Raw genomic sequence first — 12,725 nt, 5'->3', positions numbered from 1 at the left:
AACTAAAAAATAACTACTTACTATGTTTAAAGAATTAAAGATGACACTGAAAATACCTGCAGAGAACAGAACAATATTTTTTTAAGAAATGACCGAGCAGATTTGAAAAGAAACTAAAATGAACTTCAACAATAACCAAAACTAAAAATTCAGTGGATGGTTTTAACAAATCAGACTCAACTGAAGAGAAAATTAATGGACTGGAAGGTAAGTCATTCACAGACTGGAAAATAAGTCAGAATAAATTATCGAGAATAAAGCATGGAGAGATAAAAAGATGGAAAATACAGAGCAGATAATGGAGAAGCCCTAAGATCATGTAATCAAAAACCAAAAAGGAGAAGAAAGGAAAATGCAATCGAGGACAAACCTAACAAGATAGCAACTGAGAAATCTGCAGAACTAATCAGAAGCCAATCCACAAATTCAAGGAGTCTAATGAAGTCCCAAACAAAATAAAAAGAAATATAGGCTGGGTGTGGTAGTTCACGCCTGTAATCCCAACACTTGGGAGGCTGAGGCGGGTGGATCACGAGGTCAGATCGAGACCATCCTAGCTGACACAGTGAAACCCCATCTCTACTAAAAATACAAAAAATTAGCCGGGCATGGTGGCGGGCGTCTGTAGTCCCAGCTACTCGGGAGGCTGAGGCAGGAGAATCGCTTGAACCCAGGAGGCGGAGCTTGCAGTGAGCCGAGATTGTGCCACTGCACTCCAGCCTGGGCGACACAGCTAGACTCCATCTCAAAAAAAGAAAAAGAAATCTATACTGTGACACATCATAATGAAACTACATAACACCAAAGACAGAGAAAATCTTAAATGCAACCAATAAAATAAGCTAGAAAGCAGTAAAACACAGTAAAATCTTTATGTCTGTTATCTAAAAAAAAAAAAAAATAAGCATCAGTGTGGCTCTGCTTACCTCAGAAGGTTGTACAGTTTAAATGGTACAGTGTATCTGAAAGGGCTTTAAAGAAAACTGTAAAGAGTGCTGGCTGTAGCAGTACATATACTCAAATTGGAATGATACAGATGATTAGCCTGGCCCCTAGACAAATATATGAAAAAATAAAACTGTAAAGATATCTGGAGATGTAAGTGGCAGCTTGTACAAAACCTATTTCATTCTTGGTCATTCAGCCTCTCTCTGAACCTCACTTTACCTAACTGAGCTGATTATTTCCAAAGTTCATTCCAGCTCAAAGATTACTCTGTCATTACATCTCAGTCAGAAGGAGGTGATTCAAATTATAATATTCTACTGCCTAAAAATAAAATGCTATCATCAGAAAGAACAATGGAAAAAGAAATTATATCCCAAATTCTATAAAAAGCCATCCATATAGGGAATACTAATGAAAGTGTTGAAATCACCAAACTTTTATAGATAATGTAAAAACAGAAAAAAACAACTAAAGCAGTGGTTCTCAATCCTTGCTGTATACTAGGGAGCTCAAAAAATACTAATGCTAGGGGTCCTCATTCCTAAGATTCTGATTTAATTGATCTGGGGTAGAGTCCAGGGAATTAGTATTCATTCCCTCTGATTATTCTAAGATTATAGCTAAGGTTGAGAAACACTGAACTGAAGAGACAAATAATAGGATACGTTTTAAAAGATTAAAGCCTCTATAACCTTTCTAAAATATAAAGATTATGAAATTGTCAAGAATATGAGTAGAATGAAAAATGAACCTGCTGACAAAATTATACCATATCACAATGGAGTTCACCTGCTCCACATGTAAAGGAAGTGGTTTAAAGAGCCAAATAAAATGTAGGATTCATTTCATAATGTGGTTAGTAAATTTACACAACTTGTTACCCATGATGTAATGCAAAGTTAAGATAAACACATTCAGAAAAGTTTATATGAATTTCAAGGTAACAGATACCTAGTGAGTTATTAAAAGGAAAGCAAATACACTTGAAGTATATCCTCAATGTTCTGAGGCTGACACTGAAGGCAACCATTCACTCCCATTAAATATCTCTTAGTGCCTGGGTCAGACCCAGAATATTACACTGCATGGCCTCAGGATGGCACTTGTATGCTCTAGCCTCAGAAAAGTTCATGACCGAAGATTATGCTTTTCTCTGGGGATGAGGAGATAACCGAGAGCAAAAGTTTAGCATCACGCATCTGCAACCATTTATTAAGCACTTACTTTATGTTATGTACCATGCCTCTGCTAAGTACTTTAAATTATCTTAATTTAATTCTCACAAGGTAATTTATTATCCTTAACTTACACATGAGAAAACTAAGGCTCTGAGAGATCAGAATTACGGCAAATATGTATTTTAGGTGTAAAATACAATAGTAAGTTTTAAAGCAAGAATTTTAAACCCAGGTCTCTGCCGTATTGCCTTTTGTGATAATTATAAATAATAGTCACAATAATAAAGACAAACTCATTTTAAGTATTTATGTTTTCCATTAAAAAGCTCAGTAAATCTTCTCAGCTGTCCTATGAGGCTGCTCATTCTCTCTATATTCATATATTTTTGTTTGTTTGTTTGATTGATTTGTTCTGAGACAGGGCCTCACTCTGGCACCCAGGCTAGAGTGCAGACGCATGATCATAATGCAGTGCAGCCTTGATCTCCAGGGCTCAAGCAATCCTCCCATCTCAGCCTCACGAGTAGCTGGGACCACAGACGCATGCCAACGCACCCAGCTAACTTTGTGAATTTTTTGTAGAGATGGGGCTTCACCATGTTGCCCAGGCTGCACTTTTTTTTTTTTTTTTTTTCTGAGACAGGGTCTCCTTCTGTCGCCCAGGCTGGAGTGCAGTGGAGTGATCATGACTCACTGCAGCTTCAACCTCCCAGGCCCAAGCAATCCTCCCACCTCAGCCTCCCAAGTAGCTGGGACTACAGGTGAACACCATCACACCCGGCTAATTAAAAAAAATTTTTTTTCTGGAGATGGGGTTTTGCCATGTTGCCCAGGCTAGTCTTGAACTCCTAGACTCAAGTGATCCTCCTGCCTCAGCCTCAATCCCAAAAGTACTGGGATTACAGGATTACAGGTTTTGAGCCACTGCGCCTGGCCCTCTAAATACTGTTAAGTCATCTTTGACTCCCCTTTTTCTCAAACCCCACATTCTATCCTTTAGCACATCTTGTTGGATCTACCTTCAAAAATGTATTCAGAATCCTGTATTTTGAATATGTATCAAAATACATATTCACATATCTTATCACTACCACCTTAGTTCATCTTCTGCCTGGATTTATTAAAGTAGCCTCCTAACTAGTCCCCCTGCTGCTTCTACTTGTTTTCCCTCCAAGTCTGTTCTGAATCCTTACAAGGGGTCCCTTTTAAAGATGGTGTCACTCTTTTGCTTAAAACATTCCGACGGCTGCTCAGCTTGCTGAGGTATAAGGCCAAAGTCCTTACAATGGGCAAGACCCTGTCTGACATGACTTCTTCCATTAGTACCTGTTTGACATGACTTCTTCCATTCTCTTCCTCTACTCTAGCCACTTTTCCCTCCTTGATATTCCTTAAATATTCCAAGCGTGCTCCCTTCCCCCAGCTGTTCCTTCTGTGTAGAAAGCTCTTTCCTCACCTTAGAGATCACCTTTTCAGGTCTTAGCTCGAATGGCATCTTATCAGTGAATCCTTTCTTCCCCATTCCACCCTCTCAAATCCTCTTATTTTCCTTCCCAACATTCTATGTATTTATTTATCACTGTCTGTCTGTCTCAACAATTTAAGCTTCATAAGGGCAAGATCTGTATTTTTGCTGTTGTATCTCCGGTATCTAGAACAAGGCCTGGCATGAAGTAGATGCTTGAAAAATATTCGGGGAGTGAAAATACAAATTATTAATGCCAAAACCCAGAAAATACAAATTATTAATGCCAAAACTCTAGCATACAGCCTCCACACCACATGCCCTAAGCTACTCAATCTTGCCACCTTTTTCATACAACTCTAACACTTACAGGTAAATATCAGGGCCTCTCCTACACCACACACCACACACATATCAAAATCTAGGGCCAACATTTTTTATTTTTTATTTACATGCCTGCTTTCTCATAAGTCAGTAATTTTCAAATACTGAGCCTTAGGTTCTCATGACCTCATAAAGTCCTTTCCTCCTGCTATTCTCCCCATTCACTGCTGGCTCTTCTCTCCTTCACTATTCTTTTTTTTTTCTTAAGATGGAGTCTCACTCTGTCGCCAGGCTGGAGTGCAGTGGCACGATCTCAGCTCACTGCAACCTCCGCCTCCCAGGTTCAAGCGATTCTCCTGCCTCAGCCTCCAGCACACACCACCATGCTCAGCTAATTTTTGTATTTTTAGCAGAGACAAGGTTTCACCATGTTGGCCAGGACGGTCTCGATATCTTGACCTCACGATCCGCCTGCCTCGGCCTCCCAAAGTGCTGGGGATTACAGGTGTGAGCCACCGCGCCCGGCCTCTCCTTCACTATTCTAAAGAAACTAGCCTTCTCCCCAAATGATAAACACTCTGATTCTTCTACAAGTTATATCATACTAATAACTAGACTGCAGGTTTCTTTGAGGTCATCTAGCACAACGCCTCACATACAGAAATTTTTCTCAAATATTATTAGTATTCCTTCTCCAATTCCTTTCACAAATGTAAAGCTCACTAATAATCTTAATCATTCTTTTTTCCCCCCCATGAACTACTGCCTAATCTCAACTGGATGTGAGGAGGGGAGCATTACCAAAAATAAAAAGAGAATTTATCAAATAAGATGGGCAAGAGTGAAATAAGTGACAAATAAATAGGTTTTTGCTATAACGTGGCTGTTTCCTTACTCCCAAGATCTGAAGGAGGGAGGAAGCAGTAAAGGCAGGCTAGGCAGATGAGAGCTTGGATTGCCTTTCACAACTCTTCCCTGGCAACCTGAAAGAGCAGGACTGACAGGTTCTTGAAGAGGCAAATTTGACTTAATCTTGAAGGTATTTGTGTTGACTCTGGTGTTAATGGCTTAGGAAGAGATTTAAAAATTAAAAGGAGGACACCAACTGAGCCGTATTTCATCACAATGCATTCAACTATTTTACTTCCTATTGTGTTTCTAAGAAAATTCCAGTAGCAAAAGAAAAATAAAGAAGATTGAAATGTAACGATGGTAATGTAAAGAAATGATGTTTTTTCCAATTACACTAATAAGGGGGGACAAAGACCAGAGATTACTGCAAACTCTTCCCCCCAAAATATATTCATTCTGTTAGGAAAATGACACCTTTTTAAAGTTTCTCTGTGGAAACTTTAATTGGAAGACAAAACAGAAAATACTGTCAAAAAAGTAGTGTCCTTGGCCGGGCACTGTGGCTCACGCCTGTAACACCAGCACTTTGGGAGGCTGAGGCGGGCAGATCACTGAGGTCAGTAGTTCAAGCCCAACCTGGCCAACATTGTGAAACCCCGTCTCTACCAAAAATACAAAAATTAGCCAGGCGTGGTGGTGCATGCCTGTAATCCCAGCTACTTGGGAGACTGAGGCAGAAGGATTGCTGAAACTTGGGAGGCTGAGGCAGAAGGATTGCTTAAACCTGGGAGGCGGAGGTTGCAGTGAGCCAAGACTGCACCACTGCACATTGGCCTGGGCAACAGAGCGAGGCCCTCTCTCCAATAAAAGGAAAAAAAAAAAAGTAGTCTCTTTAATATGATAAGCACCCATGGGAAAGCGACCTGAAGTTAATAAACATTTGCCACAAACAACCCAGGAAGGGGTGCTTGGAGATGTGTGCATAAAAACTGAAGATCAACTACAGTTACCAGTAAATTGAAAAGTTTAAACGAGGAGAGGGAGTGAACGGGGGGTGGGGGAAAGGATGGGTTGGAATTCCCCAACTTCTACAGGTAGAAAGCTAAGCATTGTTTTCTGGGGTGTGTTTTGTTTTGTTTTTTAACCAAATTAGTGTGACTTATCTACATTCCCAAAACTGGAAAAGAAATTAAATTTTAAGTAACTAATACAAAAATCATTCCCCACAACTGCACAACATTAAAGTTAAACTTTGCCTTTAACATTTCCTTGAATCCTGAAATCCACACCGTTTATAGAATGCACTGCTAATAAAGATCAATCTGTAAGTATTCAAATTTGTTGGAAACTATATAGACAAGGTCAAAGAAGACTTGCAAATATCAGATAGACTAGATCGACTAAATACTACAGCAATATAACAATAGGGATGAAAAAGTTGCCAAATAATATAAACATATAACTACAGACTTACAAGGAAATCATAGAAACTATTGGTCACTCCCTAACTTCATTCAACTGCTCATTTGTCATCTCTCAGAGGCCTACCCTGACTACCCTATCTAAAATAGCTGCCCCTATCACACGCTATTCCTGAACTCTGACTTATTTCTTCCTCACAGCAGTTGCCACTATAAGCCATTATATTCTATAGGCGCATTTGCTGGACTGTTTGCCTCTCCACTAAAACATAAACTCCATGAGGGCAGAAGCTTGGTCGGTTTTCTTTCATCACAGGGCCTAGACACACAGCTGGCACTCAATACACAGGTGCTGAATAAATACATGATAAAACTGAAACCCAGAGAGGTTAAAGGATTTCCTCAAGGTCACAGAGCTAGCAACAAACACAGCCCTTACTATAACCTTGTCTACTATAGCCCTGTGTGTTCGCTCTTTCCACAGCCACTTCCACTACACCAGAGCCTGTTCCAGCACATGATTCTATTTAACAGATTTCTCCTCTTCTTTTTTTTCTTAAGCGCCAAATACATGTTACCAAAAAAAGTGACACACTGGGTAGCATTTTAAACTCAAGTGTTTTGCCAACTAAAACTATACTCAAATTTCATAAGTATACAGGCTTAGCCCGTAAAACAGAAAGGCACAACTATTCATAGTTCTTTAAGTTCCTTTTGAAATTGGTGTGTATGCCCTGGAAGTTTTAAGAACAACCACTGAAAACCTATTCACCAATTCTGAATGGCCTGTAAAGTATCAGCCTCACTTTCATTCTTTTCAGAGCCCACAGTTATCTCCTCCCTGGATATACTTTATCTTGCAGATTATGCAAGGCAATGTAACTAACTTCAAAGTCCCTTTAGTTCCTTTTAAAGCACCAGAAAATCTCCCAAAACACTGAACATAAAATTAACCCTTGGGAAGTTTCAGATTCTGAGAACAGGAACCACCTCTTAACCATTCTCTCTGACTGCGATCATCTAGGACCTTCATTCAAAATGCATTAATTGGAAATACTTAAAAGAAACGTGGGAGGGGGCCGGGGGGTCGGAAGAAAGTGGAGAACAGACATTTACATATACAAAAAAGGGAGCTGATGTATGAATAACACTTTTGCCCAACGTCAACTTCTCGCCTCGACTCAAGGCCTCACTGACAGAACTTCTGTTGTCTTCTTGATCACCTTCCTTGAAGAGAGGGGCCAAAGCCGGCACGTTCTGCGGAGACTGTCTCTAGACCTAGGATGGGGCACACCAGGGCAGCGGACGATTTGCTCCGCGTCTCTCAAAACTACTGCCAGCCCAATTAGTAAACCGAGAGGGCAGCCCTGAGATGCAGGATGGCCAGAGAGTTGAAATGAGTCTGGGAGTTAAGAGTGGGATGGGGCGGACGAACAGGCGTGGGGAGGGTAAACAACGCACCAGGAGCGGGAGTGAGAACAGGGTCGAGGTGGGGTCAGCGAAAGGCAAAACGCGAAGAGAAGAAGGGGACGGGGCTCCGGGTGGGATGGGCGGCAGCAAAGGGGGAGGGGACGCGAGAAGGCTGGGGGAGGGGGAGAAGGGTCCGGGGCGGGGCGGAAGGGAGCAAAGAGGCGGGATGAAGACGGCCAGGCCGGGAGGGTCTTTACCTGCAGCTCCGCCCGCTCCACTTCCCACTGGGCTCTCTCCACCTCGAAGCGGGCCCACTCGTGCTGCAGGAAGTGCAGGATCCCCGGGAGACTGTACTGGGCTCGGGCCGCCCCCGCCGCAGCCGCCCCGTCGCCGGCCGCGGCAGCCTCCGCCAGAGGCCCGAGCCCCTTGGCACCGCCGGCGCCCGGGTGGTTGTTGCTGAAGAAGACGCCGGGACCCGCCTGCTCGTCCATGGCGGCCGCAGATACCCGGGGAGCTGCCCCGGCGCCCAGCAGCGGAGGCAACAGCGGCGGCAAGCAGCGCCTCCTCCTCCTCCCTCCGCCGCTCCCGCCCACACCCCAGTCAGCAGGGAACAGCCGCCTGGGCGCGGGGGCCGGCCGAGCCCGTGACGGGCCGGGAAATGGGTCAACTGCGGCGCGCTGGCGGCCCGGGGCTTGCCGGGAAATGTAGTCGCGGGGCGGGGCGCGGGCTAGCGCGGCCCGGGCGGCCTGTAGGGCTGTGCCTCAGCTTGGGCGTGGCCTCGGGCCCGCCCCGCCCCGGCTCGCCGCGGAGGGGGCCGGCTGGGCGGGGAGCGCGGGTTTCCTCTGGGGCCGGCTGGGCGCGGGCGGGCGGCTCTCCAGTCTTCCTCGCACGCGGAAGTTCGCGGGCGGCGCTCCCTGTTGCATTCAAACACACACACACACACACACACACACACACACACACACACCCCTGTTGCATTCAAACACACACACACACACACCCCTGTTGCATTCAAACACACACACACACACACACACACGGAAGTTATCACGCCAAGATACCAGCCCGAGCTGCACATCTTTTAAGGCTTCCTGGCCGTTCTGTGAAGAAACAGGCTCAAAGCGAGCTACCCGGTGCGGCCGCGGGACGGGGTTTCTCCCCCCAGCTGCCCTGCGTGCTCTCGCTTCGGCTTCGTCTTCGGAGTTTCTCTCACCCTAGACGCTCCTCCATTCTGCCAATCTGCGGGTCGCTGTCGCTCCTGCCTTTCTCTTTTGACTCGAGGGACTCAAACCTGTTACCTGACCAGTTTACATTTCTAAGGAACGCCGATCACCTTTCTAAGACAACGCCGCAGCTTTCTGCTGCTGCTTCCAAATTGTGGTTTGTTGACAGCCCATCTGAAAAACTGCTCCATTGAAGTTTCTTTCCCTTTGCAGTCCTCCTGCAGTAAATCCTGTAAAAGTTTTAGCATCCAATAATAGATGTTCTATTATTTCGGTCTCATTTTTCCTATCTTATTCCCGCTGATTTTTACTCTACTTAATTGAACAAATATTTTGATTATCGGTTTTCTCTTGCGCTGGGAATCTTAAGATAAATGACATCGTTTCTGTCATCAAAGATTGGCGTATAATCAAATATCACAAAGGCTTAATTTAAAAGCTACACCACCTTGGAAAAGCAAGTTCCCTTTCTGCTCCCTAGCGCGGTCTTAGATATCCTGGCCCCTCTCCGTTTTGACTTGTCCTGTTCCCAGTTTCTTTCACGATTCACCTGCCAACTGGCAACAGCATCCGCCTACCAAAGGTACACCAAAGTCCTTTCCTTTTAAGTTACTCTCTGTAAATATTTGCCTTCTCCGAAGTCTGACAATATGTCACTATAAATTCACACTACAACAGTGGCAAAAAGGAAGCCCCCTGAAAACAATTTAACAAATGCAAATGAAATTAAGCACTTATTTTGTCACCCTAACAAGTTATCTGAAATTCTTACGTTTTGTAGGACGTACTTGTGGGTTATCAGACTTGATGGCCATGAAAAAATGTAAAGATCTAGGCTGCTGAGTGGCATGTCAGGGAAAGACATCCTGTCCCTGTCCTCTCTCCCCTCCCCCCCTTTCCCATGGCTACTTGCAGAAAGGACAGGAAACACATTGTGTCTGCTCTGGTTGCAAATAAAGATGGAGAACTCTCTTCTCTCGGTTAATTAATGTTTCTGCTTTATGAATTCATTCTTTATTATCATCAAAGATTGATCCAGGCCTGGCCAAATTCCCTGTGCCATAACTTATTTTGGCTGTCAGTGTCCTTTGAGATACAGCCCAGTCTTCTCATTTACAGCTCAAGGAACTAAATTCCAAAAAAATTGAGACTTGTCAACAATGAGGCCTTGAGTGAGACGACATATCCGACAATTCCTTTAAGTCAATTCATAGCAGACACAAAATGTAATTAAATGTATAGATAATCTGGACTACCACACATATACAAAAACTATTTTAATTCGTAGTTCAACTTTATTACTCACAATACTTTTTTTGCTTTACGAGGACTCATTTACATTTTGGCCAGGCGCCATGGCTCACGCCTGTAATCCCAGCACTTTGGGAGGGCGAGGCGGGTAGATCACTGGAGCCTGGGAGTTGTGGGCAGGAGGCAGGAGAATAGGGTCTGGAGGCAGGGAACGTAAAGTAGATTCATGCTGACTACCTAGAACTGAATCAAATGGAAATACTTCAGCTATAACAGGAAATGTCCTCTCCACTTACATAGGGCGCACACCAACTAAATGACGTTGTAACTTTACTTCATCCTCTTCATTTACATAGGGCGCACACCAAGTAACCAGTGGAAACCTCTAGAGGGTATTCAAACCCCAGAAAATTCTGTAACGGGACTCTTGATCCCCTATGCTCGGGCCTGCCCCTGCACTGCGGAGCCTACTTTCATTTTCAACAAATCTCTGTTTTTGTTGCTTCATTCTTTCCTTGCTTTGTGCGTTTTTCCCAATTCTTTGTTCAAGATTTCAACAACCTGGACACCCTCCACCGGTAACAGTTGGAGACCAGCCTGGCCAACATGGCAAAACCCGTCTCTACTAAGAATACAAAAATTAGCCAGGCGTGGTGGCACATGCCTGTAGTCCCAGCTACTTGGGAGGTTGAGGTACGATAATCGCTTGAACCCGGGAGGTGGAGGTTGCAGTGAGCCAAGATCATGACACTGCACTCCAGCCTAGACAATACAGTGAGACTCTGATTCAAAAAAAAAAAAAGTTTTAAAAAGAAGGCCTTCCCTTAGAGTTCTGGTGCCCTAAGTTGCCTTAAAACTATAGGACTATGAATCCCATAATTTTCACTTATTGGTCCTGGCACGGTGGCTCATGCCTGTAATCCTAGCACTTTGGAAGACCGAGGCGGGTGGACTGCCTGAGCTCAGGAGTTCAAGACCAGTCTGGGCAACACTGAGAAACCCCATCCCTACTAAAATACAAAAAAAAAAAATTAGCTGGGCGTGGCAGCTTGCGCCTGTAATCCCAGCTCAATTCTCTCATTTTTAAATATGGGAATAATAGTCACCTAATAAAGTTGCTGTGAAGTTAAATGGAAGAAAAAAAGTAAATCCCCTCTCATAGTGCCTACTATATGGTATATTACGGAATAGTGATAGCTATTATTGCAATACAGTTCACAAGAGTAACTGAAACGATATATGTAAAAGAAACAGTCCCTGGTAAATTCTAGGGGCTCAATAATTGTTCTCTCCTTTCTCATTCCCTATTCAAAACTTTAAATTAGTAGAGTTAAAATAATCTTTAAAAAACAAAAACAGGGCCGGATGCGGTGGCTCACGCCTGTAATCCCAGCACTTCGGGAGGCCGAGGTGGGCAAATCACGAGGTCAGGAATTCGAGACCAGCCTGGCCAACATGGTAAAACCCCATCTCTACCAAAAATACAAAAAAAATTAGCCAGGCATGGCGGTGTGCACTTGTAGTCCCAGCTACTCCAGAGGCTGAAGCAGGTGAATCTCTTGAAACCGGGAGGCGGAGGTTGCAGTGAGCCAAGATCGCGCCACTGCACTGCAGCCTGGGCAACAACAGCGAAACTCCGTCTCCAAAAACAAAAACAAAAACAAACCATGAAAACAAAAACAACCCCCCCAAAAAAAAACTAACGTCTATGCCCAATCATTAAGCCTCAGATCTCAACGTGTTGTGATCATTTTATAATTAATAAAGCCAAAATGACAGAAAATAAGGATTCCTTTCCTAGTACACAGAGCAATTGTCAAAATATTGATTTTATATATCACTATAATGAGTTTACAGTGAAAATTGTGAAATGTTGAAAGGTTCTTTAGATAATAGGAGTGTTTGATTTTTTTTTTTTTTTTTTTTTTTTTGAGATGGAGTCTCGCTCTGTTGCCAGGCTGGAGTGCAGTGGCGCGATCTCGGCTCACTGCAACCTCCACCTCCCGGGTTCAAGCGATTCTTCTGCCTCTGCCTCCCGAGTAGCTGAGACTACAGGCACACGCTACCACGCCCAGCTAATTTTTCGTATTTTTAGTAGAGACGGAGTTTCACCATGTTGACCAGGATGGTCTCAATCTCTTGACCTCATGATCCGCCCACCTCAGCCTCCCAAAGTGCTGGGATTACAGACGTGAGCCACTGCGCGCCTGGCTTTTTTTTTTTTTTTTTTTTTTGACAGAGCCTCGCTCTGTCACCCAGGCCGGAGTGCAGTGGTGCGATCTCGGTTCACTGCGATCTCCACCTCCCAGGTTCAAGCGATTCCCCTGCCTCAGCCTCCCCAGTAGCTGGGACTACAGGCGCACACCACCACGCCCGGCTAATTTTTTGTATTTTAGTAGAGACGGGGTTTCACCATGTTGGCTAGGATGGTCTCCATCTCCTGTCCTCGTGATCTGCCCGCCTCGGCCTCCCAAAGTGCCGGGATTACAGGCGTGAGCCACCGTGCCCTGCCGAGTGTTTACTGTTTTTCAATTTATATGTGTATGCTTTGTGGGATGAGGATTATAGATCTATAAAATGACAATTCACCTGCTCTTTTGAAAAATGTGTCAGGCCAGGTGCAGTGGCTCAGGCCTGTAATCCCAGCACTTAG

The 12,725-nt window shown here is 44.1% G+C and overlaps 1 protein-coding gene across 2 annotated transcripts in view; it reads right to left on the bottom strand.

Moving 5' to 3' along the window:
- Window positions 1-8,246, bottom strand: part of STRN (striatin) — a 122,629-nt gene extending 114,383 nt beyond the window's left edge. The window contains exon 1 of one of the 2 annotated variants that reach the window (XM_063594629.1): window positions 7,856-8,246. In XM_063594629.1, coding sequence (XP_063450699.1) covers window positions 7,856-8,089 — 234 coding nt within the window. In that variant the 5' untranslated portion in view covers window positions 8,090-8,246. The remainder of the gene's footprint in view (window positions 1-7,855) is intronic. The other variant, XM_034952935.3, reaches the window with a different exon arrangement.
- Window positions 8,247-12,725: the final 4,479 nt, after the last annotated feature.

This window comes from Pan paniscus, chromosome 12, assembly GCF_029289425.2.
Source record: "Pan paniscus chromosome 12, NHGRI_mPanPan1-v2.0_pri, whole genome shotgun sequence".
Lineage (NCBI taxonomy): Eukaryota > Metazoa > Chordata > Mammalia > Primates > Hominidae > Pan > Pan paniscus.
The sequence above is the reverse complement of the archived record's forward strand: the minus strand, read 5'-3'. Positions and strand labels throughout refer to the sequence as shown.